At 44.9% G+C, this 17,867-nt stretch overlaps 1 protein-coding gene across 1 annotated transcript in view; it reads right to left on the bottom strand.

Annotated features, from left to right (window-relative positions):
• Nucleotides 1-9,567: 9,567 nt before the first annotated feature.
• Nucleotides 9,568-17,867, bottom strand: part of KCNH5 (potassium voltage-gated channel subfamily H member 5) — an 875,857-nt gene continuing 867,557 nt past the window's right edge. The window contains exon 11 of the mRNA XM_078660326.1: nucleotides 9,568-12,777. Coding sequence (XP_078516452.1) covers nucleotides 11,851-12,777 — 927 coding nt within the window. The 3' untranslated portion in view covers nucleotides 9,568-11,850. The remainder of the gene's footprint in view (nucleotides 12,778-17,867) is intronic.

The following is a 17,867-nucleotide window of genomic DNA, read 5'->3' as shown; positions in this document are numbered from 1 at the left end:
TTAGTAGCCAACAGCATTTGGAAACAGCCTCGTAAATATTGAGAAACACATACACACACATAAAAACACACACACACATATATATATAAACAAAACATGATAATTGCTTTTGTAGAAAGAATATTGCCGTTCTCCTGAGAAAGAGTTCTTCATAGAATTAACTGAATAAACTAAGCAGAACAATGCTTTCCAATAATTAAGCCATTAGATGAGTAATTAAAGATTAAATAGTGAACATAAAACTGGAGATTTTGCAAAGGAAATCTATTTTGGTGAACTTTCTCCCATCCGGATATAAGATTAAAAAATGTGTATAAATAAAACTAGGCGTGATCGAAAATGTTTCCAAAGTGCACCTGCAGGTTAGAGTTGGGTGGGAAAACATACAAAATCCACTCCCTGGGTGAACTAGAAAAAATGGTGGACTCTGTGCCCTAAAATAGGAAATGGACTCATGTTTCAGATCCAGCCCTTCAGCCCGTTCTCGTACCACAAGGGAACTGTCTGAACATGAGTGTATACAATGGATGCTTCACAGTAAATCAGAGGCCGTTCTGATTGGTTGAGGGCTGTGTAGCAAAGGTTACTTACTGCCCTCAACCAATCTGAAGGGGTCTAGAGTATTTTGAATTGTTCATGGGAAACCACTTGTCCTGGACCAGTTGTTGCTGGATAGCCAGGCCAGAGTCAGCAGACCTGCAATCTTAGCAACACAAAACGCTGATGGACGGAATGATGAACATTCTCAAACATTCACCCCCAGTCACAGATTTGGGTAAAATCCATCAGGTTTTTTTGCTCACCATCCCACCTCAGTTTGGATCTAGCCATGTGCAAATAAGTCTTGACCCAGCTCCACATGGGAAAAATCCAGCCCAAACTGCCAGGCTAGGGGCTGCTTGGACCCCAAAACAAGCATCCTGGGACTAATTTCAGGGTATGACCCCTCATCAGCCAAACTAGCTTGAATCCAGTGGGACACATGTTTAGTTACACTCTTCCCATTTAGTGTAACTATGCTGAACACTGTCAAACATTCACTCCCAGTCACAGATCTGGGTTAAATACATCGTTGTGCTCACCATGCCACCCCAGTTTGAACCCAACCATATGCAAATCAGTCTTGACCCTGCTCCCCATGGGAAGAATCTAGCCTCAACTGCCAGGGCCTCCCTGGGCCTGAAAACAAGCAATCTGGGACATATTTCAGGGTATCACCTTAATCAGTCAGGCTAGTTTGAATCCAATGTCATAGTGAGGATAGGACCCACGTCTGGAAATACCTTCCCACTTAGGGCGACTATAGCAACGTAAAAGGATGATGGACAGAATACTGGACATTGTCAAACTTCCCAGGTCTGCACTCTTTCAATAGTTGATGGCCAAATCAGAAATAGTACTCTACTTTTTTCCAGTCCACAATTGTGAGCATAAATTCCCAAAATAACGGATTCAGCGGGTGCTTTTTTTTCCGCTTTCCACTGAAAGAAAAATTTGTGTCCAGAATTGGTCAAATGAAAGGAAGTGTCTGAGAGAGGTTCTGGTGTGACTTTGGCACGTTGCTAGTGAGCCCCAGTGAATGCAGGATGTTTACTGAAGTCTGGAGATGGGTGACCACTGCCTGCCGCGTGTCCGCCTTCAGCAGTCAGTCATCGAGGTAAGGGTAGAATGGAGACCCCAACCTCCACATATGAGTTGCAGCAACCACCATCACTTTTATGAACACCTGATGGGCACTGGAAAGCCCGAAAGGGAGCAAAGTGAACTGGAAATGCTTTGGCCCACTGTGAACCGGAGGTAACTCCTGTGGGTGGCATGTTAGAGATGTACAAATACGGATCCTACAGGTCTAATGCTGCCATCCAGTCTCCAGGATACAGCGCAGACAGAATTTAGCTAATGTGAGAAATTTTAATTTTTCTGTTCTCAGAAAATAGTTGAGAGAGCACAGACCTAAAATAGGATAGAAGCCTCGATTCTTCTTGGGCAACACACAGTAACATGAATAACAACCATGCCCTACTTCTGGTGCGGGTTCTCTCTTGATGGCTCCTTTGTCCATAAGACCCTGTACTTCCTGATGGAGCAAGGAGAGATCCTCTGTCAGCTGTTCTTGGAATGGTGGCATAGGTAGAGGGGTTTCCACATATGAAAGGGCATACCCCTTCTGCACAATCTGAAGCCCCCACTTGTCAGAGGTAAACGCAGACCTTTGGGGCAGGAGGTGCCTGATCCTGCTGCCAACAAGATGACCGTGCTGGATAGAGGGTGTGCTAAAGTATCTTGGTGGCTACGGCTGAAGGAGGGGTGGGGGACTGGACAGCATGTGTCTAGCTCATGCTTAAGCTGTGGGATCCCCAACCCGGCCCAGGAAAGAACTGGTTAGTCTACTAGATTGGCATGCACCGCTAGCACTGTGGGCTCACGTACATGCCCCAACCACATCCGTAGTAGGGGTAAAGAAGAACTGCTGTTGGTTCCGGGCAGAAAGGTAAAGTCCAAGGGACCTGTCAGTGACCCTGCTCTCACAAACGTGCTCGAGAGCTGTGCGAGCCATGTCACCAAATAGGCATGTAAATCGAGAATGCTTGGACATACCCTAAGAACCAAGTAGACAGCAACCATGCATGGTGGAGTATCGTCACTGTAGGAGCCACGGCTCTACCCAGAGAGTCCATGGTATCCAGCCCACACCTGATGGCAAACTTAGCTGCATCCTGGCCGTCTGCTCTCCTTTTGAAGTATGGAAAGCAGTAGTGTAACTGAATCCCACAACACATGGGAATACCTGCTCAAGAGGCAGGCAGTGGAAGAGAAAATATGCTTCCCAAAGGTGTCCAATCTCTTGGATTCCCTGTTCGGTGGAGTGGAAGGAAATGCATTTGGGTTGGCCTTGAACGTTAAGGTCTGAACAACCAGGCTCTCCAGGGAAGGGTACTGGGAGAAGAAGTCTGGGTCTCCTAGGGATGGGCAGTCGTATCAGGAAATTATGGGATGCACAGTTTACCCAGGCCCCTCGGAGAACTTCAGTGAGGGCTTTGTTAAAGGGAAGCAGTGGTTCAACCAAACTGGCTCCTGGGTGAAGCACCTCCATGAAGATGTTGGCCTTGATCTCGACATCAGGCAGCTGAAAGTCAAGGACCTAGGCAACCCTGCACATCAAGTTGTGATGTGCAGGGCAGCAGGGGTGAGTCTTCCTTCAACACAGGGCGTGAAGGGGAAAGCATGCCAGCGTCTGATGAAGTATCAAGCCTACTGGCATCGCCCAGCTCCTCATATCAGTAATCTGCTGGCTAAGGGCCCTCCTCGAGAGGACTAAACCATCCCTCTTCATCTCTAACTTCAGGAGGGAAGGGTTGATGTAGGGAAGGTGTTAAGTCCAGAAGCAGATAGAGCCTGGACAGCACAAACGGACGTTGGTTTGGAGTCAAGAAAATCAATGAACTCATCGCTGAGAGGTGGCGTAAGGAAACAGTGCCGAAATGGAAGAAGTCGGAGTGGAAGAGAGCATCTGTGAAGGTGTTGGTCTGGATCTGGGGGGGATCCAGATGGCCAAGTTTGTGCTGGGTGTGAACACACCAGCAATAACCCAGCAGGGGCACCTCTCAGCTCCACGGGCCTGAAGGTGTGTCAGAGGGTTTTGGTGGCCTACATACATTGTTCATGGTGTTGTAAAATTCTTTAATTTGAGCGGGATTTGCACTGGCTCCAGGGAACTCGGGGTAGTGAGGAGCAGGCCCAGATGCTGGCTTCACAGGTGGTGTGTGGGACATGGCCTAGAAGCACAGCTTTTTGACGGGGAAGCCAAAGACCGCATATACGGCCACATGCATCATTGTAGGATTTTGCAATTCCTAAATTGCGAAAATTAAGGAATCGCAATTTAGGTATTGCAAAATCCTATGCATCAAGAAATCCTAAAAGTTTTTAGGATTTCTTAATTTTCGGAATTTGCGATTCCTTAATTGCGAATCGCAATAAAGGAATGGCATTACATTGATTCCTATGGGCCTAGATGCCCATAGGAATCAATGCCGTTTTGCATTTTTTTTTTTGCGATTCGCAATTTGTTGATGCATTGCAAGGGTGCTGAGGGGGGTCCAAAGGACCCCCCCCTGCACCCTTGAAATGTTTTTTTAGTGCAAGTTTCACACACACATGTCCAAAGGACATGTGTGTGTGTAACATGACACTTTCAAAAATGCATTTTTGATCATTTTTGAAAGTTTTCGCAAATTAACACGAGGTTAATTAACACGAGGGTCAACCTCGTGTTAATTTGCACCTCCTATTTCCAAATTCGCAATTTAAAAAAAAAATCATGCATTGCATTTAAGGAATCGCACAAATGCGATTCCTTAAATGCAATCGCTTTTTTAGGAATGGCAAAAAATTGCGAATTTTGTGGAAATGTTTAATGCATCCCAAAATGTGATTTTGGAATCGCAAACGGCCGATTTTTCCGATTCGCACCGTTTGCGACTCCAAAATCACTTGATGCATGTGGATGTATGTCTTTTTATTCAGCTTATTGGAGGAGATGTTGGACCGTGAAGATGATCATCCACGGGACCAGCTCAGAGAAAGACCTTGGAATCCCTCACAAGAGTGGCATAGGTATGGTATGGAGCTTTCTTCAACTGCATCACCAGCAACATCAATGCTGACTTGCGAATCACCTTCAAATTTGTGGACCTGCAAACAAAGCAGACCTTGGGGCCATGGCTTGACCCCAGGCCCCACAAGCAAACCAAGTTTCAGAAGCTATCATCTGTTGGTGACAGTCTCCACACAGTTTCAATAAAGTGAGCTTTCTGGGGGACATATGCCTAGCACGGTACGAGCACAGATCAAATAAGACGTCACAAAAAGTTGAAAGAAGAGGTAAAATGACTGAGGTAGCTCCCCGGATTGGCGCTGCTGGCACAGAAATAACGGAACTGATGTCAGGATGCTGGGTTGGTGCTTATATGGGCACCCGGACAATGCCACCAACCAGCGTGCAGGGGGTTGCTTAATATTTTCCAGATCCAGCAAAAAACCTGGGGCATATTCTAAGCTGAGGAATCTGCGGTTAGAGGTCTCTATAAGAAATACAATGTTGATTAAGAGTAATATCCTCACAATGTGTTCGCCTCCTAAGACTTCATAAGAAACAATTATCAAGTAGTTTCGTGCAGTATTTGTGTTTTCATTTTCTTTATTAAAAAGTACCATAAAAACAGGTGCGGTAGGTCATTGCAAGGGGGTTCCATTTAGCATCAGTGTAAGCAGAGTAATAATTTCTCTTTGAAAAAATATTTTAAAGTGCTTTTACGTGTTGAACATTGTTTTAGTTTTCGAAAAGTTGATTGCTTTCATAGAAAAACTGATTTTCAGTACATACATGAACTGTAATTGTGCATCTTACATCGAATTCCTTGTATGTATTTCAATGACAGTGTATAAACCGAAGCGCAATCCTGTGGGAATTATTTTCAGCATGCGAATACAGAGCAGATGAATACCTGAAGTTACACTTAATTATTCGTTACATAATCAAACAAGGCATGATATTGAAGTGTATCAAAATCACCAGTGCTTCAGAAGAACTGTGATATCCAGACAAGCGCAAGGGGTATGATTGGACCGCATGGTCTCCGGATGTATACACATTTCTTCCATGCAATCCTTCCCCATCACAGTCTCAAGAGATTGAAATTAAGTTCCCATCCTCTAGGTGCTATGGGTTGAGTGTCCCCTTCTACCTTTCTATCACCAAAAAGAGGCATGCGCTTACACACATCCTGTATTTTAACCCTCCACGGCCAGCAGGGGACTTGTTCCTTTCCTGATCTTGGAAGGAAAGGTTAACTGATTCTTAGTAGTCAGGAATTAATTTTAAATGCATCCTGGCATTTTCCTTATTGAATGGTAGAAAGGAAGAACCTTAGGTTTTGAGCTAGCCATAACAGGTGGTCATGTGCAGCTTGCTAGCCAGTAGGAATTGGGCATAGGTTCAGCATAAGCCCTCCCACTTGCTTCTTGTGGTGCCCATCGAAACCCCTTCCAAGGTGCTTTAGGGCGAGGTGCATTGTGTATTTGCAGCTATTTAGTGCTGCATGCTTAGCCCGAACATGGGTTGTGTGCTTCATTTGGAGCCAAGAGTCAGGAACCCTACACCACACGCTAGCTTGTAAGGTACAAGATACAATCACCCTGCAAACAGGAGTGCCCATTGGCTAACTTTTCAAAACATGGCGGATGTCCGAGGTGCTGCAAAAAAAAGGTTAGAGACTGCTCCCTGACTCCAACACTGCAGCAGCCTTCTGAGAATATTGTGGCTGCAATTGGTAAAAGCAACAGCAACGATGGATGCAGGAAACTCACACCAATAAAATAAAAAATGGTTTAAAGCTTCAGCAATGTGTCTGTCTCTGTCACGGAGAAATGTTTGAACCCAATAAGAAACAAAGTCTATAGAGAAGGCATCTATCTACCTTTTGCTGCCTTTCTCTTATCTTCTGTAACTCAGGAGGCGTCCAATTGTGAACGATTATCGTATCTTCATTTATGTAAGGAAAGAACACTGCTTTTACTTTTATTTTTTCAGAGACACCATCTCCCTAGGCTCGGGGATCTATGCCTAGTCCTACCCGCGCCCCCGGGGCCTACTTTGCACTTTCCTTTCTCCCTCTTATTTGTATTTGTATTTGTACTGGGTTTTGTATCGCGCCAACTCACCGACAGGTCTCAAAGCGCCACTAACCAAGTGCAGCAACAAGAAGCAAGATGAATATATGAGGATTCTGGAGCTAATAACCAGATACTAAGAAGTAAATGCGTCTTTGAAGAGTAGAGTCTTCAAAGACTTCCTGAAGTGGAGAAGGTTGGACTCTCTGCGAAGCACCTCCGGTAGCTTATTCCAAATGATCGGAGCCTGAACTGAAAAGGATCTGCCTCCTTTAGTTGCCAGCTTAAAGCGTGGACAGGACAGCAGAAAAGAACCGGAGGATCGCAGGGCGCGCTTAGGTTCGTATATTTCGAGTCTCTCTTTTATATAAGCTGGCGCCTGTCCGTGGATTGCTTTGTGGCAGATACACATGCTCTTAAATTCAACTCTCTGCACCATAGGCAGCCAATGAAGCCTATAGAGCAAAGGAGAAGCATGAGTCCGCCTTGGCACTCCAAATATCAGACGCGCTGCGTCATTCAGGGTGACCTGAAGACGATTGAATAGATTTTTTGGGAGGCCAAGGTAGAGCGCATTGCCATAATCGATTCTCGACACTATTGTGGCTGAGACAATGGTTCGAAGCATATTCCGTGAGAGTAAGGGAACAAGCTTCCGCAGTTTCCTGATTAGGTTGGTACAAGAACCAACTACAGCGGACACTTGGTTGGCCATCGAGAGTTCCTGATCGATTTTCATGCCGAGGCTCTTAACGCTAGTGCATGGTTTTGGAGTGGGTCCGAGTTCCTGTGGCCAAAACAAATCATTCCAGGGGGAGGTCAAGGTTGAAACCACAAGAACCTCCGTTTTGTCTGGGTTGATTTTCAATAAATTGGATGACATCCAATTTACTGTAAATCGTAATATGCCTTGGACCATGGACTGAGCCGACGATGTATTGTCGATACTCAGCAGCAGCTGAGTATCGTCGGCATAATTGAAAACTTTGCAGTTCGTATTTGCCAGGGACTCTATCAGTGGCTGTAAGTACAAATTGAATAGGAGTGGAGAGAGCGCAGAGCCCTGCGGGACTCCGCAAGATAAGGCACCCTCATCGGAGACCTGATCTGCTACCTGGATTCTCTGCGTCCTCCCAGATAAGAAGGCTGTTAGCCATTCAAGGGCTTGCTCTCCTATCCCAAACCGAGCCAGTCTGCCCAGAAGCAATGCATGGCTGACAGTATCAAACGCCGCTGAAAGGTCTAATAATATCAGGGCGCTTGGCTTTTTGCTGTCAGCCATGCATCTAAGCTCGTCCAGCACAGACAGCATTACCAATTCTGTGCTATGGTGGGCACGGAAGCCAGCTTGCCGCTCCTGGAGAAGATGGTGAGATTCCAGGAGGGATGACAAAGATTTTAACACGTGCTGTTCCAACACTTTTGACAGAAATGGCAACTGAGAGATAGGTCTGTAGTTCTTCAGGCTGGATGGATCTGCCCCGGGCTTTTTTAACAGGGGTCTGACGCGTGCCTCTTTAAAGGAGGTTGGTAATGTGCCAGTAGCTAGTGAGGTGTTTAGAAGATGTAAGATCTGATCCTCTAGGATCGGGATTGCTAGTCGGAGAATATCGGGTGGGCACGGGTCGGCAGGGGAGCCTGACTTGGTGGATGCTACAAGTTGACTCAAGATGGTAGGGTCGATTTCGGGGAATCTAGTAAAGATAGGGGTTGGGGGATTTAAAGGAGGCAGTTGTTCGATGTGTGAGACTGGATTATCCTTCTTAATATCGGACAAGATAATCGCAACTTTTTCGAGGAAGTATCCTTGAAAGGTATCGCAGTTGATCGAGATGTCGATCTTATCCTCCTTCACACTTAGCTCCTTCAGGATTTGAAAGGTTTCCCTCTGGATGTTTGTGGCGTTGTTTATGCGTGTCTCGTAGTGCTCCTTCTTAGCTAAGACGATAGACTTTTTATATGTCAGAAACGACATTCTATATAGTTCCCTATCGGTGTCCTTTTTGGATTTCCTCCAGCATCTTTCAAGGCAGCGGAGTTTTCTTTTGTGTTCGCGTAAACTTTGGGTGAACCAAGGGGCTCCTTTCTGTGCACCCTTTACTCTTTGTACCTTTTCGGGGGCTAGCTCATCGATTGATTTCCTGAGAGTAGTCATTATCGCATCATACATTGAGTCAAGGTCAGAATCACCTTGGGAGACTATGGGCGTCTGTTTGTATTTGGGCAAAGTTTGGGCCAGGGTGTCAGAATTCACTTTTTTCCATTGGCGCACTTTTTTAGTTTTTAAAGGGAGTTTAGCCTGGGAATTGATTAACGGTACGTCATACAATATTAGGTGGTGATCCGACCAGATACAGGGTGTAATACTTGTAATGACCGTCTTTGGCATGGAAGACCAGATAAGATCAAGAATATGGCCTTTTTTGTGGGTTGGAGCTTCCACAAGTTGTACTAAACCAAGAGAGGTCATGGTAGTCTGTAATTTCTGGACTAACGGATCTTGATCGCTTTTATCCCAGTGGACATTGAAGTCGCCAGTTACCAGGATGCTTTTATAACGTGTGCATAGGTCTTATGACCAAGTTCTTACACAATATCTGGAAAAGGAAAGCATTAGTTGTTCTAGTAATTCCTTGCTGGTTCGACAGGTAACTGTACCTTTTTCTCAGCAGGATTGCCCTTGAACTTCTACATTTTGTGTTACTGCATCCATTCCTTCTGGGTTATCCTCATCGACATCCACATTAGTCCTTCTTGCATTTCTACTTGGGGCCTGGAGATAAAGCCTTCTGACCAGGCCAGAATATCTCCAGGAAAATGACCTGCTAGTTGGATAACATTTAGCTGCGGTCCCTGCAGGTAAGAGCGGATAGGCAGGGAGCGGTTGGGGGATTTCAAAAGACGACGACGAGGGGAAATTAATTATTTATTTAATTTCCCCTCCCGGTCGCCTGTCGAAGCCCCACCACTCTTACCTGCACGGGCCGCGGCTGCTAACAGGTTTCACGACCCAGGATGCCAGAAAAACATGGATATACTGGACACCATAAATCCAGGTCCCACATATTATTCTCCATTTTTGGACTCAAAATAGTGATGGCCGATAAAAGGAATATTGATACTGTCCAGAATCAGTAACACATCAGTTACCATCTTGTTTTGTAGGCCATTTAGGTACGGGGGCCCTGAAGTTACTCTAGGCGAGTGAAACCTTTAATTGAGTAAGCATACCATCCAGCCACCGCATAAGTAAACTGGAGCCATTTTGACACCAACTGGACCTAGAAAGGTCTCTAGATAAGGATTTATATTCCTTTCAAAATGCTTCATTTTTCAGGCAATTGTTAATGCAAGGATAGAGACTCTGCACGTTGCTATTAGTCACAAGGAACATAGGGAAGGAAGGAATCCCAAATGGACAATTAACCTTCTCACAATTTGTGGCATTCACAGAACACATTCCACATTGTCAGCTCTTTTCTGGTAAATTGATTTGGTCGATCTTTTCTAACAGTCTTGATTAGTTTTGGTTCGAAATTCTTTCTTGTTACTGCATTTATATATGTGAATAGAGTTTAGTACCTTTGGGGACTGTTAGCTTCGAAACCTATCCTTCTTCAGGAGCATAGGCCCCTGCCTTCTTCTTAAACAGGACGTAGGCATCCCAGTGTCCTTTCAAGACTCACTATCTCCTGAAGCGGTTGCTCAGAACATGCAGGGAGTTCATCACACCCTTTCTATATATTGTCTCAATCCGCTTCTTTTCACAAGTTGAGGGTGCTCTCAGTGGCCACACCTAACAGATGGATCCATTTGACAATTTCTTTTGCCGAAAGAAAGTCAGAGAACTCCCTCACATTCCAGGATGTGTGTATGAGTTTGTATGGGTAAATGCTTATATGGTGATATAAAGTTGAGGGGAAACCCACAAAATCAGAAAAAGGCAGATATATTTCTGTGTGTACTTTCAGCATTAGGTTAGGTTAATTAACTGTGCCTCAAGAATGGGGCTTTACCACAATCTGTAAGCTCTGTGATGAGGAAATCTGGATTTGTTCTAATGAATAATACTAGTAGGTAATCAGGACAGCTACAATTTAAACTGCCCAAAGTTTAAAGTAACTCATGGAGTTTATACTACCTCCTGCTCTACATCAGGGTGCTATGTAGGGATTGTTATCAAAATGTAAAGATAACACCACAGTTCCCTTGTGCTGCACTACAGCTTCTGAAGGACTCTAAACGACGTTATGCCAAGTAATCATACATAGGTATAACTTGAGAGTTTCAGTCAATTTCATATTCTCCAGCCCAAGAGTCAAGTAAATATCCCACATTGAGACCCTGGTAGATGTTAGTGACATGGCATTAAATACAACTCAAAAAAGGTTTAACAGTTACCTTAATACAAAGTATAAAGTACACGTTCATCTCTTATTGCTTGAGTAAAATTCCAATTTAAAAATGGTTATAATCTACCAACATATGCAGTCTGGCTATATTATATTGTAAGTGATACCAATGTATCTTAGGAAAGAAAAGGAAGGAAATATGTAAACTGTAGGTAAAGCAACGGGTTAAAGTCTAACAGTTCATTCCTGTTTCCAAGCATATTTTCTAACAGTAAGTGAAAGGAGCCGAGTGAGAGCTCATTATATTAAGCTTAGGCATGCGAACAACTTGCTGTATTTATTCTATTTCTACTGTGCCCTGCTTGAATAAGTATGCAAAGTGAATACGCGGATGTGTGAAGACCCAAGGACAAAGCTTAGTTACAAAACGTAGCTAAATATTATATTGTGGTTAATGTTGTAGACTTTGAAAATGAAGCTTAAATATATGGCTAGTTCTTACTGTCCCATTGTCGCGGTTTCTCATGGGGAGAATTGAGAAAACAAAAGCTTTAAAAACTCGCCTGAGATCATTACCCTTCATGGGAAGATTGCTGGGGTGGACCCTGATCATTTAAAATTTACGTTAAGTTTAGTAAACAAATATCATCATCTTATATAATATAATATAATAACCTTATAAATGTAAAATGTGCATGCAGTCAACTGCATAATATACAAGCAAGATCTATAATAATTGTGATTTTCTTTGGCAGGCCAGAAACCAGCTGGACATGCAATATTTACAAATTAAGATCAGTTCTATGTTGCTGAACCATGGATTATATTAAAAATTAATTTCATCTTTTTCTGATTCAGGCGATTCAGGTCTTGAGACGCTGAAAATATCCTGGCATGGTATTTGAGGTGATATGTGAGATACCGGCGAAGAAGGGAGAGATGGTTTATTTTCAGAAAGTATTTTTAAAATCTCTCCCACTTGCTTTTCCAGAACGGTCATTCTGCTGCTTAGGGACTGGATGTCCTCTTTCAGTTCCTTTTTGACCTCCTGTAGGGTGTTTTGTAAGGCCTGCTCAGGGATTGGGTAGCAGGGACGTTTTCCATCTAGTTGCAAGGTACTGTGTTCCATGGGGCTGCGAGCGTCACCAACTTTGTCCAAAAGAAGGTCACTTTTGGTTATTTCATGGTCACAAGAGTCTGTTTTTCTTAAAGGGATTTTGGTTGCACTGGTTTCTGAGTCATTGCTTTTAGGGTCATCGGAGAGCAAACCCATTGACTCTGCCTTTGTGACATTATTCCAGTCTTCCTTTTTCTCTTCCTGGGGTGCCATGTTGTTCTTTAGTCTAAGCCACCCTTTCCCATTTCCATTTTTCATGCGCATAGGACTGTTCACTTTGAGACAATTTGGCTCACTATTGCTATTGGGTTTCAGCTCTATTGCGTCTCTGTTGTTCTGTTTAAATGATTCGGTGGCTCTGACGTAAGAGTGGGAAGTGTGGATGGGTGTGATCTGGGACACTGTCAACACGCTTGTCCCAGTAATCGGAGCTCCATTGTAAAAGGAACGATTCTCAACTTGCAGCTGGTGGTTTCTTTCCAAGTCACCTTGATTCCGTAGTTCCTTTTGCTGCTTAAATTTCTGGAAGAGCTTTCTTACTGGGTGATCCACTGGGATAGTCAGAGTTACTTCATTCTTTTGACGCAGTCGCTCTTCCTCCTCCTTTTTCACATCACAGATTTTGCGGAAAATTATCTGGGGACATGAAACAAGAAGTTTTCATTTGATGACAAATAATGACAGTTTCTAAATTACTTTCATGGAATGTTGATTACTTCACTCTCAATAACACACTAATCGTTTATTTTACTTATCAACATAATGAAATTACAATGATTACCATTTAATATTAACACAAAGGAAATCCCTTTAGTGTGATCAGATTCCTGAAAACATTGTGCAACAAAGTTCCACTAGGTGCACAAAAATCAATTTGCAAGAAAACAATCCTAATCCTGAATAGCACTTTTACTCATAGTCTTGGATGAACACTCACCCTGCTCTGAATGGGGTGTCCTTCACGGATTTTCCAAGGTAGATCCAACTTTAAGGCATGGCTGACCCAGGCAAAGAAAATTAACAATGCACCAAATGCATAAGCAGAACAGTCCCCGCACATTGGGCCAGTTATTTTGTGTTTTGCTCTAACAAATTCCTGCTTTCAAAGTTGTTTAAGGGAAAAAAAAATTGGAGAGAGCCAAAAGAAGTCCAAACATAAGATGCCTCAAAAAGGGGGGTGGTGATGGACAGAGTATCTGAATTAAGCAGAACACTCCTACCCAGTCAAAAGATCGGGGTTTGATCCATCACCGTTTTTTAGCTCACTGCACCATCCCAGTTCAGAACCTGGCTACATGCAAATTAGTCTGTCCCTGGCCCAGTGCATCATGGGAACAGGGCAGACCAAACTACCAAGCCAATTCTTTACTGGAAAGGAAACAAGCTTCCGGGGACCGGTTTCTGGCATTACAGCCGTCTTCGGCCCGGCTTGCTTGAATCCTGATGGTGCAGTGAGCAAGGGACTCACATCTGAGCATACCCTTCCACACTTGTGGTGGCCAAAACGATTCAAAAAGGGGGGTGGTGATGGACAGAGTATCTGAATTAAGCAGAACACTCCTACCCAGTCAAAAGATCGGGGTTTGATCCATCACCGTTTTTTAGCTCACTGCACCATCCCAGTTCAGAACCTGGCTACATGCAAATTAGTCTGTCCCTGGCCCAGTGCATCATGGGAACAGGGCAGACCAAACTACCAAGCCAATTCTTTACTGGAAAGGAAACAAGCTTCCGGGGACCGGTTTCTGGCATTACAGCCGTCTTCGGCCCGGCTTGCTTGAATCCTGATGGTGCAGTGAGCAAGGGACTCACATCTGAGCATACCCTTCCACACTTGTGGTGGCCAAAACGATTCAAAAAGGGGGGTGGTGATGGACAGAGTATCTGAATTAAGCAGAACACTCCTACCCAGTCAAAAGATCGGGGTTTGATCCATCACCGTTTTTTAGCTCACTGCACCATCCCAGTTCAGAACCTGGCTACATGCAAATTAGTCTGTCCCTGGCCCAGTGCATCATGGGAACAGGGCAGACCAAACTACCAAGCCAATTCTTTACTGGAAAGGAAACAAGCTTCCGGGGACCGGTTTCTGGCATTACAGCCGTCTTCGGCCCGGCTTGCTTGAATCCTGATGGTGCAGTGAGCAAGGGACTCACATCTGAGCATACCCTTCCATACTTGTGGTGGCCAAAACGATTCAAAAAGGGGGGTGGTGATGGACAGAGTATCTGAATTAAGCAGAACACTCCTACCCAGTCAAAAGATCGGGGTTTGATCCATCACCGTTTTTTAGCTCACTGCACCATCCCAGTTCAGAACCTGGCTACATGCAAATTAGTCTGTCCCTGGCCCAGTGCATCATGGGAACAGGGCAGACCAAACTACCAAGCCAATTCTTTACTGGAAAGGAAACAAGCTTCCGGGGACCGGTTTCTGGCATTACAGCCGTCTTCGGCCCGGCTTGCTTGAATCCTGATGGTGCAGTGAGCAAGGGACTCACATCTGAGCATACCCTTCCACACTTGTGGTGGCCAAAACGATTCAAAAAGGGGGGTGGTGATGGACAGAGTATCTGAATTAAGCAGAACACTCCTACCCAGTCAAAAGATCGGGGTTTGATCCATCACCGTTTTTTAGCTCACTGCACCATCCCAGTTCAGAACCTGGCTACATGCAAATTAGTCTGTCCCTGGCCCAGTGCATCATGGGAACAGGGCAGACCAAACTACCAAGCCAATTCTTTACTGGAAAGGAAACAAGCTTCCGGGGACCGGTTTCTGGCATTACAGCCGTCTTCGGCCCGGCTTGCTTGAATCCTGATGGTGCAGTGAGCAAGGGACTCACATCTGAGCATACCCTTCCACACTTGTGGTGGCCAAAACGATTCAAAAAGGGGGGTGGTGATGGACAGAGTATCTGAATTAAGCAGAACACTCCTACCCAGTCAAAAGATCGGGGTTTGATCCATCACCGTTTTTTAGCTCACTGCACCATCCCAGTTCAGAACCTGGCTACATGCAAATTAGTCTGTCCCTGGCCCAGTGCATCATGGGAACAGGGCAGACCAAACTACCAAGCCAATTCTTTACTGGAAAGGAAACAAGCTTCCGGGGACCGGTTTCTGGCATTACAGCCGTCTTCGGCCCGGCTTGCTTGAATCCTGATGGTGCAGTGAGCAAGGGACTCACATCTGAGCATACCCTTCCACACTTGTGGTGGCCAAAACGATTCAAAAAGGGGGGTGGTGATGGACAGAGTATCTGAATTAAGCAGAACACTCCTACCCAGTCAAAAGATCGGGGTTTGATCCATCACCGTTCAAACATAAGATGCCCTCTTAGCATTCAGCTGTGCCTAAAGTGCACTGTGCATCTGCCTCACCAGTGGATGCATATCAGTCACTAAGATCTACCCGGGCATGAAGGGATGTCTAAATATGGTGGCCAGCGGAGGCAGAGGACAGAGCCCATGCTGACCTGGCAGGTTGTAAGGTCAAATGTTTCGGTGCAAATTTTCCATCTTTTTGGGCAATTTAGAATTTGCCATGAGGGGAGTCCCACAAAACTAGTCGTGGTCCCACCATGCAAGCTTTCAGTTCCACTACCAAATTACAGGTTGGGGAACAACTGGCTTCCAATGGCAGAGCACCAGCTTACTCCAACATTGGAAACCCTTCACCTTGCAGCTCATCAGTCACATGTTCTAGTGGCAGTAGTCCTGCTATGATTAAGATGAGCCTACCATCACCCAGTTTCCCTGCCAGGGTTTGCCATCCATTACCATGCAGACCAGAGAAGAGCAAACAACAAATGCCTCCCACAAGCAGGGAGACACCTCTATACACATCAGAGATATAGATTTTTTTTCCCAAACATACTGCGAATTTTGAAGTTTGTGAAAAACAAAAAATGGTATAGCAGTCCAAAAATATGCATGGCCCTCACTTAGAACTCATTTGCAACTACAGTAAACCTTTCTCATCGGAAGATGCACTCTAGGCACTGACATCCATACCAGGCAGGTCGGAATGTGTTACCATGGTGATCAGCTCTCTGCCAGGGGTGCAGAGGGCAAGGAGCCGATTACAAGTACGGCGGTCCTTGACCTCCGTACTCACAGTGGCACAGCAGTCCTGTGACCGCCACATTACAAGGTGAGTTTTAGTACTGGCCACTGCTGTGCAGACTGGCCAGGGAACTGCCAATCCCTGGCTGTGGTGCAGAGCAGAGGACGTATATAATATGCAATGCTGGACCGCCGTGTTTCGCCGAGCATCTTATGAGTTTAGCCTCCGCCAGCCTTTTCATGGTGGGCTTACCACCATGAAAAGGCTGGTGTAGGGGAAACAAAGAAGGCCATACAGACCCCCATGCCCTCGCTACAACGGGGATGCATTCAGGGGGGCACAACATGTGACACTTGTTTGCATTCACCCCAAATTCTCAGGAGGCAGGTACTTCCCAGTCCATGCTTTTCTGGAATTTCTTTTGCGTTTCATTGCAGTGCCAATTTTCAGTGCACCGCTGTGGGGACCGAAAAAGGAAGGACCAATAAAACCCTCCAGACATGAGTTGTACATGCAATCTGGTGGGTGGTCCCCGCACAGCTCAGCACCGCCAAATTCATAATCAACCCCATAGTCACCAATGACATGGTGAACTTGTAGGCAAACCGTCAGGGTCTAAATTACAATGTTGATGGATCATTTAAAATTTTGAGAGGAGGGTGTACCACCATAAACAAACATCTGTTACCTTACTTATAGGTGGAGAAACCACTGGTATTCTGATAGCTCAGCCCTCAGAAACATTGGTGGCCCACTCACAAGATTTCTGGGTCCCCTTGGTGGTAGCCACCCTATTTAGAGCATCACTGCGGTTACTGATTTTCTCTGAGCATGTATGCTATTGGGTGTACTATAGGCAGGGCCACTGGAATTAGGCGATTCTACGGCTGCAGCGATGTTTGCATAATTTTAAATTTGTCGCATTTGCCACATAATCCATCATCTGATGCATATTCTACAAAAGTCTTCGGGGGCATATTTACAAGCCCCTATTGCCACCACAACATCACTCTCCACGAAGTTGTGGTGTTGATAGGGGCTTCGCCTTGTTTACAAGGCAGCGTTAAGCCACTACTTATTGTGAATGGGGGGATCAATGGGTGTTGCTGTGAGCGTTCCACCGCAACACCCATTGATTTTGACGCTGCCCCATATGTACAAGGGTGGTGTAAATATGGGGCAGCACCACAATTAAGACCAGGGAAAACCTGGTCTTAACAGGGTGCAATGGGGAGACATTTTTAATTTCTCCTTGTTTTTGCTGTTTCCATGTGTGGTGTGTTGGGCAGCATACATGAAAACAGCAAAACACCAATGATTGTTTATGTGCTGGAAGGTGTCGCTTCCTCCACATAAACAATACATTTAAAAAAATGACATTTTGCAAATTTTATGTGTGCTGCATTAAGCAGCACACATGGAAGTTACAAAACGTAATTTAAAGAATGTTTATGTGCAAAGCTGTATTCAAGTGCCACCAAGTGGAACTAGGTCTGCAGTGAGAATACTCATTCTCTCACTGGTGGTCTGACCATTAGTGTCAAATCCAGAATTCTGATTACGTTGGACTGAGGATAGACTAAGAGAAATTTCACCCTTCTATTAGCATCTTCAATGATTTTTCAGTTGTCATGATCAGAAAGCTTTTATAATGTCCCGG

The sequence above is a fragment of the Lissotriton helveticus genome, chromosome 9, assembly GCF_964261635.1.
Source record: "Lissotriton helveticus chromosome 9, aLisHel1.1, whole genome shotgun sequence".
In the NCBI taxonomy this organism is placed as follows: Eukaryota; Metazoa; Chordata; class Amphibia; order Caudata; family Salamandridae; genus Lissotriton; species Lissotriton helveticus.
This window is presented reverse-complemented; position numbering and strand designations above follow the sequence as displayed.